Here is a 24703-nt window from a genome sequence, read left to right on the forward strand (position 1 = left end):
AGATTATTTGCTTTTTCATGATAATTAGAGGATCATTCTTGCAGCTGAAGCTTGATTACTCCAAGCCTACCCATCAGTCACATAAAGGAATACATCTCTTTCACATGGAAATGAAGAAGAAAAGATGTTTTACATCTGGTTGAAGCTAGAAGAAGTCCCATAGAATTTCTCTGGGTTGATCAGTCTGTCAGAAACTACAATTAAACAGTTCTCTAGATGTATGACTTTAATACCTGACTAAGTATGTGTTCCTTCTGCTTTTTAACCTTCTACATAGAGTAGAACTGATCAGAGGAATCTTTTAGAGACTTGTAGGGTTCTTGCCTACCTTTGCCATAGCTTCGAGAGTATGATCTCCTTGCCATAGCTTCAAGATAAAAGTGATTTGGATATCTTGAATTTTCAACTAATTCCCAAATCCTAAATTATCAAAACCTGTGTTCTAAGCAGGCCTAAAATCACAGTTCTGAAGTGTCAGAATGTAATATTCTTTTGGAGACCTTTTGGAATGGGTGCTCATCAGAGCTGAGGTGATTCTTATGTCCTCCTGAAGCTTCCATCATGCTGGGTTGTGGTTGTATGTATGTATGCTTGTCATGCACTCTGGTTTTTCAAGCTAGCCAGGCAAGGTAAGAGTGTCCTGGCATTCCTGATGGACACCAGGGTTATGGTCATGTTAATAAGACTTACAGAGAAATTGCGTCATGAGTTTAGAATTGGTGTAATCTCTTCAGTTCATTCAGCTTGAGTCTTGTGCTCCTCTTGGGTAAACCTTTTTGCTTCTATCCCGAAATAGGCTAGTTTAGGAAAACAATCAAATTCCTCAGTGAACTTAGCCATTCACTTACACAGCTGTGTTCTACCTCCTGTCTCACTATGATGAAAGAGACATAAGTGATCCAGTATGGCAATTCACATAACAAAGCCCTCAAAAATTTTAGATGAAAACTCGGTTGTCTAGCCCATCATTTTGCTAATATGCTTGTTTGTTAAATGCATGTGCCTTTGCATCCTTTTGTGTTTGTTTCTGGTCAGGTCAAGAGCATTGCTCAATTCAAGATGGTTTTACTTTTTCTTACTTGTTATCTGTAACATTAAGTATAACTAACTTCATCCTAGAAAGGTAATCTGGGTGTTCAGTTCTACCTGCATGTCCCTCTTGTTTGATGTATGGCCGTAGGCATTAACATCCTTCAGATTAATCTTGGGAGCACATCTTTTCTCTGAGACAAGAACTGTTCAGCTGTGGAATATTCTGATTTGGGGCCTCTGCTAGCATATGAAACAGTGACTGGAGAGTAGAAATTAATGTTCATACAAACTTTCCAGATTTAAGCACTTGCTTCCTCTTCAGGCTAATACGTGCAGCCTGCATTCAGCTCTGATCTGCTGTGACACTCCGGAAAAGAGAAAGTGACCCCTGAGACAGCTGTATATTCAAGTGTTTTTCAGCCCGGGATCATATTGATAGTAGGTTGACAATATCCAAATTGCACTAGAAGACTGAGAAATGACAGTGAGTACTTAGTGGAATGCTGGATGTAAAATCTTTGTCCATTTTCTGTGTCCAGCAAAACTGGCACATCACAATGAAGCTTTGCTCTGATTTGAAAGATTGAGAAATTTGGTGTCTGTTATTAATTCAAGTTCTTGTAGCTAAAGTGTAGTATTCACTGAAATACAGCTATTTGTAGAAAGAATGGTATCAAATTCTGTAGTACAACTGGGGACCATTTACATGGCTAATGGTGACCAAGGTCATCTGGCTTTGAGAACTCTGTCCTTGGAGGGGGGGGGGAAGGTCAGCAGAGCATGTATGTTTGGATACAGAGTTTAGTAGTCTGTAGAACTTTGGGAAAATGTGGATTAATAAAACCAATTAATAGTGAAGGGGCTTTGTAAGATCTGGGTTGGTATGGTAATAATTTGTCTTGATTATAGAATTAAAATTTCAGAACTTATCTGTAGATAACATAAGGAAAGGGGGGATGGGTTCGCAACTTAACTAGCTGATTTTTTTGAAAACTTGTACTTTTCAAGTTATTAAAACTTAATTGGTCTGTCTATAGTAGGTTTAATATTATCAAGTTCTCAAGGGATTTATAGTTCTATCCAAGGCTTGACAGACAAACTCTACAGTTCAGTAGACAGAGTTAATAGGTTTAGTAAATATTAATAAAATAAATCTATTGTATAACTAAATCTTTAGGGAAATTACTCTGGCAGTTTAATTTTAAAAAGGAAACATGATCTTGATGATTTTCAGGAGTTTTCTTATTAAAATTATTTTTAGTAATTGAAGTGGGTATCATATTTATTAGATAAACTTCAATAAAAACTTCAGATGTATAGGGTAAACTGATAGGGAACTAGCTGGTGTGTTTTTAAAACTCAGGGAAAAAGAAGTCTTTGAAAGTTAGTGTTCACTTCAGGGAATGGTGTTTGTTTGACTAGAAAAGAGAAGCCTGCCTGGGGCTTTCTTACAGAGAGAGCATCTTTATATTCTTGGCTTTTAAAAAAAAGTAAAAGTGCTGGAAGCCATCAGGATAAAAGCAAATCAGGTGTTGTGGCCAGCTTCTCAGTTGAGTGGGTAGCAGTATCTCTGCTGAGCAACAGTTATAGTGTGTCAATAAGATTTGTTTCCAGTTCTTCCTAGAATTAGACTAAAGCAGTGAGACATGAACAGTGCAGCAGCAGAGCTGTTCTTGCTTCCTGAGCTACCTGTGGATGTCCAGGACATGTCAGTGTTCACCAGCTGTATATGGGAATAGAATATTCATTTAAGCTGTAAGGATATTGATCAGCAGTGTTAAGACTTGGCCAGATTTGAATGCAGAGATGAGTCTGAACTTATGTGAAATGCTGTTGTAAAGCCCTACTTTATAATATAGAGCAGTTCAAGTTAAACAGAACTAGCATCTAGATATGGGCTGCCCTGTGACCTCTAGACGCATTATGCCGTGCAGTCATTCCTAGCAGTGGCAATTGCCAACAAATACATGTCAGTTTAAATGTATTTTTCTTTTAAATCTGCAAGGAATAAGCAAGTCTCTCTTAGAGGAAGGAAGGGAATAGAATGAGTTATTTGTGGGAGTCTGGCAGAGTATAGAGAAGCTAAAAAAAGATGCACTTTCCTCTGTGGTTCGTTACTCAACATTAGCAGTTTTATTGGAACTTTTATTGTAGGTGGACAAAGTATTTTGGAGAAGTCAAGTAAGGACAGTGGAGAAATTGAATATGATGGTTTTGGAGGGAGAAAAGGCAACAGATGGTTGTTTAGTGTGTTTGGGGTTTTTTTGGGTTTTTTGTTTGTATGAAGGAAGTATGTGAAACTTCTTAAGAAATGGAAATTCTTTAGCTACTTGAGGTTACAAATAAAGTATACCTTGTGACAAATAATTTGATTCACGGTTGTGCAGCACCTAGGAGCCCACACAGCCCTTCAGTTAAGGAAATCTGCAAATCAGAGGGATAGTTCTGGCAAAAAGTGTTAGAAAGTATGTTTGCCAAGAATACTAGGAGCTCAAGGTGCCATGCTCAAGGAAATAAAAAGTTGCTGCTGTAGCTCTTGCACAGAACCGTAGTAGAGTTACTAATCTCCCAAGAGCAACGTAGGGCTTCAGTGTAACTTTTTGTGGTGGTCACTTACAGGAAATTCTCAAACTAAATATTATTCAAAATAATGGTAGTCATGTAGGACTAAGCATGGATCTAGGACATCTCTTAATTTTATAAGTGACGAAGCACTCCTACTCAGACTGCCTTAATCTCTACACTGGGAATTAATTACCTTGACTGTTTGCTGACCTAACTGCCTTGCATTGCCTACTCACTGAACATAAAATCTTGGAGTGCCTCTATTTGTCAATCACAGATGCATCTTCCAAAAAAGTACCCGATTCCTTACTTGGGTTTTGGCTGTTAATTTACATGTTGTTATTGTTGCTCTCATTGATTCTAAGATAATCTTTTAAAAACTGGATAGAAGCTTGTTACATAGGTACTTAACAGAAGCCTGGTGCTAATATGAACTATAGTAAACTGCATATTTTAAGGACTAAATAGACTAAATAACATGGACTAAAATAGGAAATTTTTTTTTTAATGTTCTAATAAGACATTGAACAAGACATAGAATACATTGTGCTGTGAAAATGGCCAGTGTGATTTTAAGACCGTGTCTGCTGCCTAATAAATGCAGTTTCAGTAATCTTGAGTTTGGGTTCTCGTGTACAGTTGGCTGGTTACAATTTTCTTTTCCATTAAGCATTTTTGGAGCACATCATTATTTATGAGCAAAGGTTAACTAGGGCCTGAAGGAAGCTTGAAGCAGCAAAGTACAGATGTATTTGTAGCAAGACCACTGACCAAGCTCAGGATAATTACTGCTGCATGTTATTTAAAGGTAGACTCTTTGTTGTTCAGTTCTGCTAGTGTCTTCCAAAAGATGGTGTTCTGCCTTAACTAATTTCAATGTCCAAATTGGTTGCGACCTAGTTCCCACATGGTATGATTGCAATTTAGGTAGTCAGAAAGGCAACCTGTGTGATGTCAGAATCAATATTTTGCTCTTAAAGTTGTGAATATTGTTGCCTTAACTGTGTTTCTTTGCAATGGAATTAGAGCTTTGAAAATCATTATGGTGCTGTCTTTTGAAACAGTACATTAGTGTAGACTTTTTTCAGTGTGTGAACATGATCACCTTGTCAGCTAATGAAATAAGCTTTAGGAGGAATGCAGTATTTGGACTCTTCAGAGGTTGGGATAAATGGGGGCTCATCATCTCTGAGTTTCAGAGGTCTTGCATACGGTCTAAAAAACTGCTGGGATAAACATTATTTTTGGTATTTCTGATTCTTGTGAGAATTCATTGCTTCAGGTAAAGCATTTGGTGACTTGGAGAAGGCTTTTGTGGATTTTGTATTAGATCTAAAGTACTAAATTGCTGAAACCAGTTTTTACATGATATTAAGGTTATATAATATTAAGACTATTTCAGTGGGTAATTATTTGTTTGAGAGCTCTCCCGCAAATTCTTATCAATATCAGAACTTCAAGATTATCAAAGTAGTTGTATGAAGTTCCTTGAAAGCTAACCTTAGTCCAGCATCAGGACAGCTCTTACAAAGTGGTCCTTGGATAAATAATTCAGTCACTGAAACAGGCAAATATATCTCATTTTCATTCCTCCCAAACATACTACCTGGGATTGTTGTCTCCTGTGTAGCTTTGAAAGTACGAAGACGCTAAATTGTCAACTGAACACGTAGTCTTTCAAATGTGCTGTTTGTCTGGAATTTCAGTGCTGGCTGAACTATGGATGAGCAAGAAACTGCCTTAAACATTAAAGGCTGTGATGGCAAGGGCAGATGGTATTTTAGTGTAATTTTATGTAATATTAAATAGGACTTGTTTAGTGAAGGCCATTTTTCTATTCCTGTGCAACTTGGAGGTGCTCAGAATGCTGAAGACTTTACTATATTTTTTTCAAATAGTCTTAGTTAACAAAATTACTAGGACTGCTGCCTAGGGAACAGTTGAATGGAGGCATTTCCTTCCTTTGATCTTCAAGGAGGCCAGTGGCAAAGTTGCCCTCATTCCTGCTTGGATCCTTTTCCACCGCTACATAAGGACATGTCAAGGCCAGACCATGACCATGCAGTGCCTCTCTGAAGCTGCAGTCAGGAGATGTGTGCTTGTTCATGCACATCACCCTTTCCTAAGGATATAGCCTGTGCTGACAAGGTAATGCTATTTAAGAGAGTCAAGTAGCATAAAATAATTTCAGGCTACTGACTGATATTCAGAAAAATCTTGGTACCCTGTACTATCATTTCTTGTAAACCCTTAGGTTTTCATGTTTTATCATGTTTTCATGTTATGTTATATTCATGTTTTTAGAACCCTCTGTATAGGCTTCAGGGTCTTCAGGAGCCTCCAGCCATTCAGCTTTATCATTAAACCCACTCTCTTCTGAGCAGTTGAAGCTGTGGTATAGTAGAAGACCCTTTTTATAAAATAAATTAAATTAATTTGACTTGGAATTGAAGTAAAAATCAGTATGAAAAGTGACAATTGTATTGCAGCTTGTGGAGTACCTGTGGTGAGCTGGTCCATACACTCAGGTAGCCCTTCTGAGATTTCAGGAGGTGAGTGGAGGTTGTACCTTGCTGCTGGTTGTCATGTGCCATATGGCAATGGATGGGCTGGAGGAGCTGCCTGCCTTGTGCCCTGTTGAAAGGGTGGAACTAAAGACAGGAGGGTGGGTTTGGATTTGTGCCACATCTAGTTTGCTTACACGTGTGCTGCCAGTTGAAGTAATATGAATTGCTCCAACAAAGCTTGCTTATATTTTCTTTTTCAAACCTCTTTATTTTTCGTAGAATTGTAGAATGGTCTGAGTTGGAAGCGACCTTAAAGATGATCTAGTTTCAACCCCTTCTGCAGTGGGCGGGGGTGCCATTCCCTACATCAGGTTGCTCAGGGCCCCATGCAACCTGGCCTTGAATATGTCTGGGGATGCAGCTTCCACAACTTCTTAGGGCAGCAGTTTTCATCCTTTCATCACTCTAATCTGCTAAGCTTGGATTGCAAGACAGAAAACTTGCATTTCTTTTGGTGTTATGAAGGTAAATAACATCAAGCATTAATTGATCTTCGTAGAACTCTACTAGAAAGTCTGTCTGTAGACTTTTTCTGACAAAGTTGTTAAAGCTGGACAATCTTATGGTATTTATCTGATGTTATTGTTGTGTAGTACTGATTTGGTAATCAAACTGCAACGGAAGAGTTTGCATCCTGACTAATTTTATTTGAGCAAAACTAGTAAGTAGATTCAACAGGCTGGGTTGCATACAACTGTTTGGGTAATTCTGCCATGCTTTTCTCATTTCATGATCTAATGCTTTGCAGATAGTTCTGTTATGGGTCTTGTATCAGCTGGACAAGTATACGGCTATCTGGATTTCTGCAATCTTGATATTATGACACTGACTTATTTAGTTTTCTTAAATAATCTGCTGTGCCAGTGCTAGTGTTTTAGATAGCTCTCCTATCACTTTCCTTCAATTACTGAATGAGAGTTATTTGATCTATAGATCTAGAACTGTTCAGATAGTAAAGATCTCTGCTGACCTAGCAGCAATGTTTCCTTGTATCTTGCTTGTGTTACTCAGTAGCATTTCTCTCCTTCCCTGTGTGTACCTGTCCTTTCACACTGTAATTTATGGATTTAAAAAACTGTAGTCCAAGGTAAACGTTTTTAGATCTGCTACTGTCCTCTTGCTTGGACAAAAAGCTATAGAGCTCTCACTTTTAGTTTTGAGACATGAGGGAAAATTCAGTTTCCCTACATCTTTGCTGTTCCAGTGTTCCCGTCTCCACTTCTTCCTCTGCCAGTCTGTGTTTCCCAGGTGTGGGAGTGTCCAGGCCCGTGTCCTTTAGGGCATGCTTGGTGTTTTCCTTGTTCAAGGTGTTCCACATCCTTTATCTGCCCTTGTGGGGCAATTTGGGTGCTGTTTTGTCTTAAACAGAAGCATGGTCAGGCTTAAGTGCCTTATTTGTAGTTGCTTACTGAAGGGGCTGGCTCAGGCAGGGGAAGGCTGCCTTGCTGTCTGCTTGCTGGGCTCTTGTTTTGTTAGAAGTCCTGAGAGGGCACAGATGGGACTGAGGCCAAGAATGAAGTGTCTAAGATAGCCTGCCTACTCCTGAGCAGCTGCCAAAGGGCAGGAAGCCTGACCTAATTCTTTAAGAAGTCAAAGTGATCCCAGTTGGATGGAATCAATGAGTGTGCATGTTCCCCATTTCTGGGAGGCTGTTGAGGAAGAGATAAGATCATGGGAGTACAGCTTATATCAGATCCTTCTGGCAACACCTTTGTGTGTTGCTTTATTTGCCTGGTGAACCATGGGTAAAAAGGAAAAATACATAGTCCAAGGAACATGAGTGACTTCTGATGCTTGTCATGCTGTAAAGGTAGAAGTAAAATCTCAAAGGGTATTTCAAGAGCTGTAAGTTCTCTCATATTTCTGTTCAATACCTGTATTGTGTCTAAATCAAAACCAGAGCTTTAAGCAAACAACTTGGGTTAAAAGCAATCTGCTTCTTAAAAGTCAGTTTTATTACAGAGCTTGCCTGTGCTAATCACTCACTCTGGAACTTGCTCTGCTTCGCCTGGAGAACCAGATTTGATAGTACACAAGCACTTGAAAGGAAGACTAACATGACAAGTTGGCTTGTTGCATGTCTGAGTCTGTCTTGAGTAGCTTAGAGTTTATAGTTTGCTGTTTGGCTTAATTCTCAAAGCAGTTTCCTTTTACTTAAGTGCGGGAATAACTTTGGCTATGAACTCTGACAGTGGTATGGCCTCTGTTACTTACACTAGCATGCAACTGAACTATTAACTGCACAGATGCTAATAGCAGTTGGGGTTTTTTCAAGGGGGATTTTGGAGAGGAAATTGAGAGTGGAAGACTAAAAATAATTGAAGCTATAGCTTTCCCTAGCCCTATTTAAATTTTATTAGTCTGTTGAGAGGAAAATTCTGTCCTTCCAACTTTATTGTGATGTCTTACAAATTGACATTACCTTAGGTGAAAAGGTAAAACCAAAACCTTTTCTTTTCCAGACTGCCTATGTAATATGACTTGAAAATATGAAATTTTTTTCTTAGTGCATTTCTGAAACGTGCCTATGTCTGTACCGACAAGGTAAGCGCAACATTAGAAGAGCATGTTGTACAAATTATTGTACAAATCAATCTACTCAATATTGTGTTTCCTGTGCATGATATTGTTTTGGAGAAAAGATGAGTTCTGTCATCTAGTCTCTATTTAATTTTGACTAGTGTTCAGTCTTTTATACGTTAATATCAACATGGATTCCTTAGTTGCTAACAATGATAAAACTCCTTTAGTGTAGCCTTGGCTGCATTGTTGGCTGTTATTTCTCTAAGGAAAGTTTGTTCTGATTTCATTGAATCAGGATAGCTATATTTTATATATATCAATCATAATATATGCATGCACTGCTTCATGTGTATAAAAACCCCCATACACAGACAGGGATATTAACATATGAAAAAGCATCTGTAGCAGAGATCTAGTTCTTTAAAGCACCCTATCAGTCTATTAGGGGTGACCTAATTGTGGCCTCCCTGAGGGGAACCTACAAGAAAGATGGAGAGGGACCTCCTACAAGAGCATGCAGTGACAGGACAAGGGGGAATGGCTTCAAACTGAAAGAGTGGGTTTACATTAGATATTAAGAAAAAATTCTTTACTATGGGGGTGGTGAGGCACTGCAACAGTTTGTCCAGAGAAGTTGTGGATGCTCCATCCCTGGAAGTGTTCAAGGCCAGGCCGGATGGAGTTCTGAGCCACCTGGTCTATGGCAGGGGGTTGGAACTAGAGGATCTTTAAAGTCTTTTCCAACCCAAACCATTCTATGATGCTATATAAGGAGAAATAACTCCCCTCCTGCTTTTTTTTTTTTACTTTGAGGGGAGTATATTACAGGCTGACTTGTATGTCCACACACCAGAGTCATTTTCTTGGCTGAAAAGTCCTTAGCTGTTTGTGGGCATCTGAGTGTATTAACAAAACACAGAAGCATGTGGTTCAGACACTGTAACAGAGAATCCTACATCATCAGGATCTAAAACAAAAGGTTGTAGTTTTCTTGATCTGAAAGGTTGATTTTTATCTTTGAGAAATTACTTTGCAGAAATGTAACTTCCTTGGAGGTCTAAACAAAAGCTTGCTTCTGCTGTGGAAAAGGTTGACTGTTATATTTGAAAGAGGAAAAGTAATTGGGACTTCTTTGACAAAAGTAGAAGGAAATAAAAAGCCTATTCTGTTGAATGAACTAATTTCATAAAGCTGAAATATCAAAATATAAAGACACTGAGTCATTCTGGCTTGTTAGCAAAACTTACAGACTGCTTCCTCTTTGCAGAGTACAGTTACTTTCAGTAATCATGCAGGTGTGCAAGTGTCCAGAACAAGCTTTTTTTTTTAAACTGTTCTGTAGTCAAGCATCTAATATGTATTGAAAGCAATGCACAGATTGACGTACATAGAGCAGTTGTGGAGTAAATGAAAGTCATGTAATAAGCCTAATGCTGTTATTAGTGTAAAGAGAACAGGGTTTTGTCTATATTCTTTGAAATCCTTGGTCTTCCCAGGATACAGATGTTTCTTGGTAAAGTTAGAAATATTAAAAAATGCCACACTGAAAAAATGTGGTATTGTCTTTCATAGCATTTGCAGAACATTTGATGAATCGTCTCTTTGACTTCACTTGTTTGTACCATTGTTTCTTATGCTGCAAGCTTTGCCCTCTGAGAACTCAAAGGATTGCAGAAGGCTCATGGATTTTAAGATGGTGCCTTTGGCAACCATGTTGTACTGGATAACTACTTAGGATGTCAGTTCTTTGGTCTGAGAATGCTGAGACTTTTGAAACTTTCCTTGATTTCTTTTTTTTTTTTTTTAAGAAATCAGTATTTTAGTGAACACTTCAAGTCAAGATTCACATTTTTAAGATGCCACTGCTATAATCAGCATCTTTCTCTTTAATCTGAGGAAAAATTAATGCTGCAGGAAACTGCAGATTTTGTTTCAGAAGGCTAAAACACTAGTACCACCATTCCTGGCAGCACACACTGCCATGATATTTAATCTGCAAGATGAGAGATGACTAGTTAGTGTAATCTTGAACAAATCAGTTTTACTTTTTAATTTGGCAAAAACCTCTCTTTCCTCCTAATTCTTCTCTCCTTCTCCCCCTGAAGCCCCCAACTCTCCTTAATACAGGCACTGCTTCTCTTTACTGAGAGCTTCAGTTTAGCATGCAACCATCTGATAACTAAGCTTTAAGTTTGTTTGAGCATTTAACTACATAGTCTTCAAATGGTCAGCTGTCTGATGCTCCTCCTTACCGTGATCTTGAAGTACCTGCAACACTTTATACAGGATATGTGTTTGAGATGGTATGTCTGACTGAGACATTTGGAGATGATTTTTCTGTGATCAGACAAAGCTTGTAAAAAGGTCTGTTCCATTTTTCTTTTTAAACTATGTGGAACATGCTTGGAGATTGACATACTGATGATAGGATAGATGTTCCTTCAGGGTATATTTTCTTCCCTATTTAACCAAGTTCCCTGGCTCCTGCATAATCAATTTGTTACAGAATTGAAAACATCCTAGAGTAATCATCTACAGCATGTTTTATAGCTCTTGATGGTCGAATTCATCTGGACTTTCAGCTGCCCCTGGAGACAAAAATATTGATATGATCTGTTTATCTAATATCAAGGCAAGGTTTGGTCTGAATATGTGATAACCTGAGACTCGCTATGCAGATTAAGAACTCTTGGTATATAGACGTTTTAAATTACTTGGCTAACTGTGAAGGAATTTCAGGTTGAAGTTAAATTCAAAGCTATGAAAATGATCTGAATGAGGCTATCTAACGTCTCTGGGTCCTCCATACAATGTTTTTCTTGGCATGGTAGGAGATACTATTTATCAAGCAGAATCATAGTGCTATTAGACAAGCAAGTTCTGCTGCGTAGAATCAGTGAGTCATTTGGTTGACATGTTTTAGGAATGGGTTCTTGTCTTGCCTTATGTTTTTAATGATATTTGCACTTTCTGTTTAACAATATTTGCTTAGTATTTTATATGTTGTGATTCTTTAAACACCACAGTGAGCTTAGTATCACAAATGGGTTTGGATGAACAGATGGCATGTTGCTGGCGTTGTGTAACTGTGGTATCTGGGCTTATTAAATACTTCCATAAGAGAAATGCAGATGCTGCTTGATCAACTTCAGACTCTTGTGGGAAGGCCATAATAACATCTTTTGGAAGAATTACCCACTCATACTACTCAGAGTTCAATTGACTCTTCCAGGGGCTTTGTGAGTAATCTTGTTAGGAATGATTTAGAAATGGCACCATGTTTTCTACATGGCACCTGCAGAAATGGTTTAGAATAGACTGTTTTCCAATGACTGTACATACATGGTCCTGTTCCCACCAGGCTTGGAGAATATTAAGCTATTTTGGCATTTCTGTCACTGGAATCTGAGATCAAATGTCTTATAATTAGTTCAGGCTGAAGTTCTGTCAAAAGCATGCTTGCTTTATATTAGAGAGGGAATAGGGGGCACTTGGTTATTCCTGTCAGTCTTTCTTTGGAGAATTACTTCAAAGTGATGAAGTCAAGTAATTGATTGGGACTTATAAAATCAAGTTAGTACTGATTAATGTGAAGTGTCATTGGAGCAGTCACACTGTGTGCTCTTATGTATCTCTTGAAATCAGCATGTGACACAGGCTAAACACTGCAGTAGTACTGAGCAACAGCTGTTGATGAGCCTGTTTGGTTTTTTTCTTAAATTTTTATCTTACTTAAAAGAGTAAATTGAAGGTATTCATCTGGGATCTGATCTTCCATGATCCATTTGCTGAATGGTTTTGTGTGTACAGGTTGAATTTGCAGTGCATCCTGTATTTTAAAGGCTTCCTAAACTGGGAGATGCTCATACTATTTCTTTTAAAATGTGAAGTGGTGAACTATTGACATTCCATTACTGTTCATCTTTCAAAGATTCTCTTGACTCTCAACTCTAGAGGGTGTCTTTATAGTCTCCTCTTCCTATAAAGCTAAGGAATGGATGTACTCTTAAAATTCAGTTTTAGAAATGTGTAATTTTCAGAGGCATCTCTCCATAGTGCTATTTTCAGTGAGTTAGTAAAAAAACAACCTCCCTGCTAATATTTCTACTTCTGGCTTTACAGGAACCTTGGAGGTGATGGATTTTCATATGACGCTGTAGTTTTTCCTTGCATATTATTGAGGAATTTTGGTACATAACTTTCTTTTCCATGAGTCATCTTAGTGTATTTTCTCCTCTTGGGTTTTCTGCTGTAATCCCATAGCTCACAAGTCCCAGTATTACTGCTGCTCTTTCAGATAGGGTCATCTTATGAGACACTTCCAAGCTCCTCATGTCACTCAGTACTTGTATGAGCATGGGATGGCACGTTCCTGCATTTCTAGTCCTTTATTCTGGTATCTTCTAAAAGAAGCTATAGAATAAAAGGAAATGTGCAAGATCATGTTATTGCACAGTCAACCACACAAGATAGGGAGCAGAAAAGGAGTAGGTGGGTCATAAGCTGAACGTGAGTTAAGTGCTGTGTTGTGAAAAAACCAGAAGGCAGGAAAGTATGGCACTGGAATATAACCTGCTCTGTTCAACATATATTGCCTCATCTGTCATGCTATATAGCAAGAATAATGTCCATACTACTGTCAAGTTTGATTTTGTTTTGTGTTTTGTTTTTGGTATTGTCATATGGCTTTAAGGGTATATGAAAGCCAGAGTAGATTTGTGGATGCTCTTGAGAATTGCCTCATTGTTAAAAAAGTATGCAAATGCTTCTCTGCAAGTTTTTGTAAGTTGAATGTGGAGTTCCATGTTATTGTAAGGTTGATTGTATTAGGCCATGCATATCCTCGTATTAGTAACTTGATATTTCCAATTCTGCTGATATTTTTGATTTTCCATTTAGTTGGCCAAAAGCCATGGCTTTTTTATCAGTTCATGTAAGCAGCTGACACAGTGCACCTAGCACAACTTTGCTTGGATTGGTATTTCCATCCACAACCTAGTTCTGAAAGTACACAGAAGCAGTTAAAAAACCAACTGCTTGAAGACTGATCAATTGTGGGAATCACAAAAAAGAGGGAGCAGAGGAAAATGAGAACAAGTCCTGCAGCTGAACTCTTGCTGTACACATGAAGTCATCTTCACTAGGCTTTGTGCCAATATGCTTTGCACTCTTCCTTATAACTAGGTCTTTGTAATTTGCCTATTTGCTTTCGGAAATTGAAATAGTTTGCTGTCCTAGTCATGTTTGGTACCAGACTTGGAAGATGGGCAAAAGTGAGGATCAGTTCAGGAAGTGGTATTTCTTTCTTGGTTTCAAGACAGGTTTCAAGGTTAGCTCTTGCAAATGTTTTGTTTATTGCGGAAAGCACTTCCAGTGACTCTTCTGCCCAACAGGTGTTACACAGTGTTTTGCCAGCTTTGGTTTAAACATTAGGTTTTTTCTTGCCTTTATGTTGATTATTCCTATTCTCCTGTAAATTTGCTTCTGCCAGATGTCTTGACAGATCTCTCTAGCACAGTAACTAGGCAGATTGAAGTCAAAGCCTTCACCTAACATGTGGTGAAGCTTTTAGGTTGCAATTAATATGTAGTGGAAAATCTTCCATGAAGTAGGGTTGACTAGTGTTATCTTGAATGTGGTTATGCAGTGGAGTGCTTGCTTAATTCTTAAGCTATCCTTGGAAGATTTTCCATTTAATTTGATTTAACACTGGGGAGCAGGGGGCATGGCAGATATTTTGAGTTGAAACTACTTTTTTTAGCACAGTAAAAAAAAATGGTTACATGTTACTATTCAGATTATCAATGCACAGGAAGGAAAACAGAAGCCATAAAATGTAAATCCTTGGACTGTTAAAATAAGTTGAGCTGGCACTGCAGTGCACTTCAATGAGTTAGCAGATTGTGCAATTTAAATCTCGTATCAGACTTAGTGGTTTGGAAATTAATTATAGGATGATGGAAGAAGTTAACTTGGAAAATTCTTTAAACTGCTGTAGCTAGCAGTACTTTTTACATAAATATAGAAGCAAGTAGTGTATACAGTTGACTTAAACTTAGAAGTTACTTTAACTATAAACTAATATTTCTTACTGCAGGAGCTTGTTCTGCGAGAGTCATGTTAGGTCTTCTGAGATGGAGGAATGGCCACGCATGGAGGGTGCATGAAATGTAGATGCACAGGAAGGCCAGAATGTAAGGCTGATTTTGACCTTATGGAGATATGTCTATTAGAGGTCACAGATCCAGGGATGAGTGGCTCTCTTCAGCTGAAGAGACCTCCTTGCCTACGTGATGCTACTTGCCATGTTCTCTTCCCAAGATCTTTTGCCTTGTGGGCCATGTATCACTGTATGCTTATGACAAAACCTGAGTGTAGTGGCTGCCCAGATTTCTGTTGTTTCTGTCTCTCACTGTCATCTCAGTGACTTTGTGAGCCTTCCTGGGGAAATGCAGGGGAGGAAGGAGAAGAGGTGGTTTGGAGCTGATCATCTTATAATAATTGTCCAGTTCTTCTCTGGGTATCAGCTTTTTTGTAAGGTAAGCTTAGGGAATGGCTGTTATCCTGCTGGAGTCTTTTGCACCCAGTTTTTGCAAGTCCTACTGACTTAGTTTTGTTTGGTTTTTTTGATTCTTTTTTTTTCCTGGCAACTGTCTGATACTGGGTTCTGTGTTGGATATTGAATTACCTCACACACCGACATTTCTTGCTGTAGTGTGCACACTTCGCAAGCTCTCGTGGGAGGGATTGGGCAGTCTCCACTAAACAAAAAACCCAGCAACTACAAAAAACCCACCCCAAGGCACACACAGAAAATCCCACTAAAGATTAAGTTATATAACCTATATAGTAATGTTCCTAATGTTTTTTATTACAGTATGAGGAGTTTGCTCTTGTTTTTAGTGAAGTCAGCAGAGCTCTGATTAGGTTCACTCTGATTGCATTGACTTTCCAATTGACTTTAAGCATCATGTGAAAAGTATTAGTGTTTGCTCTGTCAACCTGCAAAATAATAGCCTGGGAAATCCCAAACTTTGTTAGTCAGTTTTGTAATTCAGATACAAAGTTGGGCTCAGCAGGGTTTTTTCTGAGGTTTTAGAAAGTGAGATTATACAGGCGTGCCATCAGAAGGTTTGTTAAAGATCCTGAGAGTGCAGTCCAGAGAAAAGACCACACAAATTCTGCTTCAGGATGTTTTTGTTTTCTGCCTGTCAACAAATTATACTATGCTATGAAGATTTATAATAGGGTACTAATAATGTTACTTGGTGTTCTGGATGGAAACTATGCACACAGAGAACAATAACATCTGAAAGTTTATTTTAAGACAGTAACACAAGTAAATGCTCTGTTCAAGGTTTGTATTTGTGGTTATGACTTGGTTAAAATGGAAATGGAAAAACAAACAGGAAAAGCAGGTGAGATGGGTTGATTATGCAATATGGCACCATGTCTTGAATTTAACTCAAGCCCAGAGACCATAATAATTTCCCTTAAATGCATCTGTCAGACTTGTTCATACTTTTAGAAACAAGGCCCCCAGTCATGTCAAATGTGCAAAAGTAAAATAAAAATAAATTAAAACCTAATTTCCTTATCTTCTTCAGTTTGAGTTCTGTGGTTGATTTTTTTTTTCATGTTTGTGCTCTGAAGTTCAGTGGTCTTACGAGTATTTAAGCCGTAGTGAAGCTCTAAACTGATCATGTTGCTCTGATTGAACAGACAGCTTAAGCAGGTGCACATGTCCTCTCCTGGCTAATGAAGTGTCCATGTTTATTGGAATAGCCCACTGAATCAGGGCTACAAAACCAATGGACTTTTCAGTTTTTGCGCCTTCTGACTTTTACTTAAAACTGTGTATTTTTAGTATTTGTTGGAAATTCATATGCCAGTACAATAAGGTCTGATTGACAGGGACCTTTCTAGGCTTCCCCAGAGCAGCTGGATGCTCTGTATGTTAAAAGAAAATCTTGAGGGAAGGAAAACAAAGTTTATTATGGCTAAGTGAGATGCTTGTAATATTTGCTTCTAATACTCTGTTTTTGTCAGAACTCCTGACAGACTTTCCCTTTATACTTGATGGGTTCTCAGTAAAAAGACAGGGGTATTCCACAGGCCTGAGTTTATCCAGACACTTTCTTAAGATTACTGTGATTTCTGCTCCACCATGCTTGTTTTAGTAAAGGATTTATTTAGTTTTGCTTGATGTGACTTGAAGAAACTTATCCCTTGATGTCAAACACAGAGTAAAAGCTAGGTATCAAAGTAGAGATTTCTGCTCTAGTTTCCAGTAATGAGTTGCCCACAAAAGGATATAGTTGTCCATGGTTTCTGAATGTTTGTTCCTCTGCTTACTTAGGAAGTCTTCATTATATGTATACCCAGGGAGTTTGAGGTCTAGTTTATTCTTCTTAATTGCAGTGGCCTACAGGAGCAGTAGTTTGTTTTTGTTTTTAAAACATAGCATTTGTAAGTAGTTGGAAGAAACAGAAATAATAATTCATGCTTTTTTACTGTATAAACTATTAGGTTGTAATTTAACCCGGTGTATAGATGAGTATATTAAGAGTTTTACAAATGCTGGTTAGATTAAGTGCCCAATTTGTAATTCTTAATTTATAGCCTTTTGAGGTATTATTAACCTTGTTACTAATCGAATATAAGATGAATAAGTTCCATGACCAGGGCATGAATTGGATGAGGCTTGTGCATAGCTATGATAATAAGCTGTGGACATAGTAGTAATCTCATTTGATGAGCAACGTTCCCTTTTATTAGTCTTGCTGTTGCCATGTGGCTTTTTCTTTTGAGCAACCAATGATGGATATTGAATAACCCTCCTAAACTTGCCCTCAGGGTTCTCCTGTGCCGCTGTGGGAGAGAGTGGTTAGGCTGTGGCCCTTCATACTTCTTTGGATCAGGTGAAAAATGAGGGTGTTTCCCTTGAAGTGCCCAAAGTGCTAGACAGGAAATAAGGGCAAGGACTGACTCCCTTGGTTTCAAATAGTTAGTGGAGCTTTTAATCCTGTGGGTGCCTTCAGGAAAAGGATGGGGGCTAATTCTGCATTTGAGAGCAAGAAAAATGTTTGAGCAACACTGAGAGGAAGCAGTAAAGACAAAGAAATGACACTCTTAAGTTTCCAGGGGTGGGAGTTCTTGGAATAAAATTTTATTATTGATAACATTACCGAAACTTTATTCCTTATAGAATCATGGCTGGGCTTCGCAAATGAAGATTTGGGAAGGGCTCTATCCACATTTGTCACAAGCGTGCTGGTGGCTAAAAAGGCCAATATGAGACAGGCATGTCTGATTGCAAAAGGCACAGCAGAAAGACTCCTTAGGTGGTAAATTCTGCAAGGCACGATTCTTTCTGCATTGTCTTTTCTCCTTGAGAGTGGTCCTGCGTGCGTTCTCAAAAGAAGCAGCAGCGTTATAGATGGTGTGTCTCCAGACCTCCCGACTGGAGGCCAGAGCAGACCAGTTATGCTGATCAATATGGCCAAGGCTGAGATGTTGTTTCAGGGAGTCCTTGTATCTTCTCTTTGGGGCTCCTCTCATGCAGCAACCTGTGGCAAGTTCACCATAGCAGTGTTGAACTAGATAAAACAGCTTTTTTCCCTGAAGACATACCCTTGTTTTCCCAGCACTGGTCTCTAATGGTTTAAGCACAGTCATCTACTTTGTGTTAAATTTTCAGGTACAGTCATAAAATCATAAATCTAATCCCTCACATTTTAATGGGGAAACAGGGAATAATGCAGTCATTCTTGTAATGAAGAAGGTGCAAAAGGTAGTCTGAGTCTGAAAGGGCTGAATTGGGCAGTCTGTCATACTCATTAACTTAATCTGTAAATTTTTCTCCAGTTTGGGGCTAGTTTTCTTGTGAATCAGAGTGAGTTTGTTTTGACTACTGTATCAGTGAGTGGGGTGAGAGAAAATGAATTGCAAAGCAACTTTCCCTCTTTCCCTCCCCCCCTTTTCTCTCCACTTTGTGTGAAAGTGGCCTGATCCTCCTCCCACCTGTTTGGCCCAGGAAAGTTAATTCATTTGGGCTGCAGTTGAAAAGGATGTATGCCAAGTACTGTGGGCACATGCATCATACAGGACTGTGTAGTGGAGATGCTGGAGTCTGCACTGAAACAAGACATGGTTTCCTAAGCAAGCGGAGGCAACTTTTGCTGATTTGTGACAAATCAATATTTATGCACGAGGTTCTGTAAAAACACAAATTTATGTCTCTGCTGATTTGCATGCACGTATACTGAGCTCTGTTGCATAGTCTGGAGATGCCTTGCTGTAGTTTGGATGCACTATTCTTATATTATGAAGAAACATGATTTCTTTCTATTTATTCTTCAGGCAACAAGAGCCTCTCTGACTCAACACTGTACCAGTCTGGGGGAGTCGCTGGGCAAGGAAAATGATATAGCCCTGATTATTGATGGCCACACACTGAAGTATGCCCTTTCATTTGAAGTCAGGCAGAGCTTTCTAGACTTGGCACTCTCCTGTAAAGCAGTCATTTGTTGCAGGTAAGAAATTTCTGTGACTTTTTCAAGTAACAAAATGGGTGTGAAGCCTGTAAAGTTCAACCTACTATGCACCCTGCTACCAAGCAGGTTGCTTATTAGTGTCTTCCTTGCTCCTATGGAGGAGGAAGCAAGTCCTCCACTAAAATTGTTATCTAATAATGTAGTTCCTTCTGCCACATTCAGTCCCAATTGAGTTTGATCTCTTTTATGAACTGATGAAAGATCATGAGAAAACATTTTGCCTGATTGCCTGATTATAGTAGACACTGATGAGGAGGAATAGTATGGATGTAGTCATTTGTAAGCAAAAAGTTTGTGTTACTGTTCAGTTCAGCTCTAGAGAAGGTCTCTGGATGAATTTGTCTTGACTTAAAATTTTATGTTATGTGAGCATGTGGGTAACAGTGCAATTTGCCCTATTTAAATGTTAGACTTATGCTTGCTTTACGATGTCACAGCAGAATTTATTGCCTTTTGTGGATTTAGCTGTACACAGATGTGATCCTATGTCATGACTACTTCAGAAGAAGGAAATAAGAGCCTTCCTAGAAATACGAAAATGAAAACCAAAAGTTGACCTACTTTACTTTATGGCAGGAGGGCTGCATAATTTTTAACTTGGAAAGATCGTGCAGCTTTGAAGACTGTATATGTATTTGTGCTCATTCCTGGTATCTCGGGAGAACTGTGACCTAGAAGGAACTGTTGATTTAGGCAGACAGGAAGTTTTATCTGCGTCCATAAGCAAGACCTGCTCTGTGGGGAATGACTGTATGGAGACCTTGCACTACTGTTTCGCAGCCTTACTTATCTTTATGTGTATACTATCATACAAGTATGACATGGCAAAAGCAATTGCTGTCCATGCACCTAAAGTAGGTAAACCCATGGGCTTCTGTCTGACTAGCTTCTTTCCAGATGTCTCCTGGACTATCGTACTGCAGGGCACAGTACTGGGGCTAGTGCTGTTTAGCATCTTCATTAATGACCTGATGATGAGATGGAGGATGCCCTCAGCAAGTTTATAGATGATACAAAGCTGTGAGGAGTGGCTAATATACCGGTGACTGTGCTGCCATGCTGAGGGACCTTGACAGGCTGAAGAATTGAGCAGAGAAATCTTATGAAGCTCAAGAAGTGGAGATGCAAAGTCTTGTGCCTTGGGAGTTACAGCACCTTGCACCAGCAAACTGTGGGTGTTGCTAAGCTAGAAAGAACCTTTGTCCAGAAGGATCTTCGGGTCTGGGTGGACAAGCTGACCATGAGCCAGCATGAATCCTAGTGGCAAAAAAAGATCAGCAGTACCCTGGGCTGCAGTGTAAAGAGCATTGCCAAAAACTGAGGGTGGTGATCCTCCTTCTCCACTTGGCATTGGTGAGGTCACATCTGGAATGCTGTGTCCTGTTCTGGGATCCTTAATAGAAGATGCAAACAGGTTTAATGGTGTCCATTTAAATGGAGTCCAGTGCAGGAACCACAAAGATGATAAAGGGGCTAGAGCATCTTTCATATGAGGAGAGGCTGAGAGAATTGGAAGTGTTCAGCCTAGAGAAGGCTCAGAGGGTATCAGTTTGTGCTCCCTGATACTCAGTGTATCAATTTGTATGAATATATAATAAGAGTGAATGAAGATGCAGGAGACAGGCTCACCTCTGTAGCACTCAGTGACAGGACAAAATGCAGCAGACAAATTAAACCACATCGATGTCTGTCTCAACACAAGCAAAATCCTACTGTTTTACTGGGAGTGTGGTCCAGCACTGGAATAGGTTTCCCAGAGGGGTTGTGGAGTCTCTGTTCTTTGAGACATGAAAAATTCAACTGGATGACGTGGTACTGGACAACCTCCTCTAGCTGATCCTGCTTTAGCCAGGGGCATTTCCAGCAGTCTCTTCTAATGTGGGTAATTCTAGGCTTCCGCAACTGGGGACAGGTGTCTCATTTTTTCCAGGCAGTGCTTTTTGTCCTCCTAGTCCTGTTCTGAATGGTTGTCAACTTCAATGACTTTGTTAAACCGGGTTTTTAATACCAATTCTTTTGCTACTGCTGATTGATAATTTCTTTTAAATTTGGGGAGGGGCCTAAAGGGAGAGGGCATTAAGTGTTAGAACAGAGGGTCTTACTTTTGCAGCTGTTTCATGGGAGTGAACAATAGTGTTTTACAAGAGGGAACTAACATAATTGCAGCAATCTTTTGAATGCAACAGGCCCAGATGTAGGTTCAGTAAGAGGGTTGGTGTAGAGTTACCTTGGGCTTAGAGAGCACCAAGTGCCCAGGAAGGGAATTGACCCTGGGTGTAGACTTATGCTCTGTTTGTGGGGAAGTTAATAAACCATGAGCAAATAGAAAGCTCTTCCTTTTGTACTCTATCACAGTGCTTTGGTAGAGATCCTTCCAAGGCAGTTTGTTAGTTTATTTTTCAAAGATTTGACAAGTTAAGTCAAAGACCTATGTAGCTGAAACAAATAATAAATTGCAAATTATTAAAATTATACACAGAATATATGTAATTAAGATAATGAATGATCCTGTTTTGTAAAGAAACATGCAATACTGGGCATTTCCTCTCTTATTATTTCGTTATGGGAGCCAACAGGAGTTTTATTTATTACTGAATTAGCAAATTGAGGAACAATGCGGAAAAAATACTATAAAGTATAAATCAAAGGGGAAAAGATGATGTAATTTCATAGGCTTAAGAGGAGGAATGAAAATAACTGAGTTTTAAGTCCCCAGGGAAAAGGAGGAATGCTTTTAATAACCTTTAAGGCTTTGCAGGAACCTTCCATTTACTTGCCAGGTGCTTGGTACTGAGGCAAGAAAAACATTTTTTTTTTTTCTACTCTGGGTTGTTTTTGATAGTACTTTGTGTGTAAAATAAGATAGTGCACTTAAATTTCACAGGAAAAAGTTTTAAAATGTAATTGGCATAGCAAGAGGAAATTTCAAATTAAATGGTTAGTCTTCAAACAAAAATGTTAATTGGGAGGGGGATCAGGGTGTTTAACTTAGTGGTATGATGTTTAACCACTCTAGGAGGAGTTGTTTTGCTATTCTTAACATTGCATAAATTTGTGAGACTTAATATTTCATAAATTTACTAAAACATTTTCATCTCCTCTGGGGAGTTTCAGCTGCATTTTGCTATTCAATTTTTTTTTTAAATATACTTAAGATACACTGTATATTCACTTACTGGACTTTAGGCATAAACTGTAGCTGAACTTGATTCTCAGGGGTAATCTCTTAAAATGAAACTGTAGTAAACCTGGCTCCATTTTGCATTAAGAGGGAGAGATGGTATCTTGTGATAGGGTTAAGTCTTCCACTGTTACAGTATTTCTATCAGGCCACTGGCACAGTGGAGAAAAATATACCCCTTGGGAGACTTGGTAAAGCTAGCAAAATCAAATCAAACAACTCTTTAAGAAAAAGCCTTGTTTGTTAAAAGTTTTTCCAGAAACTGACAGATCTTATTATCTTCCTTCATACTGACTGGGATGTTAGTATGTCAAGGGCAAGCAGAACTTACTTTTCAGTGGAAGTAAATGTTGTTTTGAGGGCAGTTGAACTCATGACTTCATTTGTGAGATCTGAACTGTTGATTGCCTATCTCAGGTTTTCAAATGTTCCTTAAAGGACCTGTTTTTATTGATGTTTTGTGAGAGAACTAAATGTTAAGGCTTACATAGAAGTGACATTATTTTTTTAATAACAAAATGTAGTGTTACCATTCTTCTAGTGTTTTTACACTAGCTAGTTTGTACAGCAGATTGCCATTTTTGGCTTTTCATATAAAAGTAGCAGCAAAGTCTATAACTTATGTGTTATGGCAGCATATTTAATTCTCTACTGAGGGGCCTGCCTTGAAATATTTGTAATTGAAATGTGTGGTGTTTCAGAAATACTTTTTTATGACTATGCTTTGGGAACTTTTTTGTTGTTTAATAGAACTTTTCTACAGGTGACAGTGAGTCTGCCTTTGTATGGGTTTAATGCCATATTAACAAGACTTGCATCAGGAAGAAGCAATTAACCAGCATTTTAGATGTTAAATAATTCCAAGCAGTTTGTAAGTACTTCCATACTTAAATATAATGGTTGGACAGTAGAGGTGGTCATTTAATTTCTCTTACAGATGTAAGCAGAAAAAAACAAGCATCTCCAGAGTGGTGTGTAGCATAGGGCTGGGACCACATCTGTCATTGGGCTGCCTTAGCATTGTTTCTTTTTTCTCTTGTATTACTGACCATTTCTGCAATACTGCTTGAGGTGATGGTGCTAGAATATTGTTTCAATGGAGTAATACTCTTCCAAACATAGACTTAGATCCTGCAGCTTTTCATCTGAATGAACGAGTTGATGCCCTTGTAGGTGGCATTTCAGGCAATAGGAAAACCAAGAAAAATGTCTCAATTGCTGTAAAATCTGTCAACTTTAACTTTTCTACTATACTTTCATCAGATGTCCTGTTCTGCGGAGATATCTATAAAGTGGTGTAGCATGAGCAGAAACTTAGGAAATCCAGCAGCACCAATGTCTGTGACTCTCTGCTATTTCCACAGGGGCTCTTGCCATCTCATAGCTAATACATCATCATGATTTTGCTTGCTTTTAGGTGTGAAAGGTGTGTGCAGTTGTTGCCCAGTATCTGAATACTGACTGGAGGGCTTCTGCCCAACCTCACCAACTTTGTGAGGTGATAGTGGCACAAACCGTTGCTTTCAGTACCTTGAGCTGTAGCAATAATGGTTGGGAACTGAGTAAAGAAGTAAACAAGATGAGAAAATGGTTGTTCTTTAAACAACCCACCAGCAACAACAAACTCCCCTGTTTTTCCATCTGCATTGCTAGTGTATGTAGTATGCAAGGGTAAGGACATGAGCCCACAAGCATCGCTTTGAGAACAGACACTACATATTCTGGAATGAACATACCCTTTGACTAGAGTGTGCCTGCTTGGGTGTTGGAAGGGCTTTAATGACCTGCAAACAGGAGGCTGGATAAGGGAAGGAAAGAAGTGAGTTGTGAAGAGTACCTGTTGCTAATTGCTAGTGTCACTTCATCAGGTAAGTACTGAGAAGAGATGGGTGAAGTTGTCTTAGCAGTCTGAGTTGTAAGGCCATAGCTTAGGTGCTTCTGGTCTTCCGTCATCATTTGGAGGAGACACTAATAATACAGCTCACAAAATGAACATCTGGAATACTCAAATATTTATGCCCCTAAGTCTCATATTGTTGCTGGTGTTAGTATTTGACAAAATGATTGTTCTGTGCTGTAGTTCAGAATGTACTTATTTATTAAATCAAAAAAGTGTCTTGTTGGCTTTCATTAGATAAGATCCCCATTTTCATGAGCAGTGGAATTATGATTGAGTATGCAAACCAATTCTAATATTAATTGGTCCCAAAGAAAGTCATGGATGTGTTACACTTTGCTGTATGTACGTTTGTTTCCTCGAAACACCTCCTTGTCACCTA

General features: G+C 38.8%; 1 protein-coding gene across 5 annotated transcripts in view; it reads left to right on the top strand.

Moving 5' to 3' along the window:
* ATP8A2 (ATPase phospholipid transporting 8A2) overlaps window positions 1-24703 on the top strand; it is a 330711-nt gene that overhangs the window by 99494 nt on the left and 206514 nt on the right. For all 5 annotated transcript variants that reach the window (XM_051780106.1, XM_051780107.1, XM_051780110.1 and 2 more), the window contains one exon: window positions 19050-19222. In XM_051780106.1, the coding sequence (XP_051636066.1) occupies window positions 19050-19222 (173 nt within the window). The remainder of the gene's footprint in view (window positions 1-19049; window positions 19223-24703) is intronic.

This window comes from Manacus candei, unplaced genomic scaffold (genome assembly GCF_025592945.1).
Source record: "Manacus candei isolate 608988 ecotype Guabito, Panama unplaced genomic scaffold, ASM2559294v1 h1tg000014l, whole genome shotgun sequence".
NCBI lineage: Eukaryota > Metazoa > Chordata > Aves > Passeriformes > Pipridae > Manacus > Manacus candei.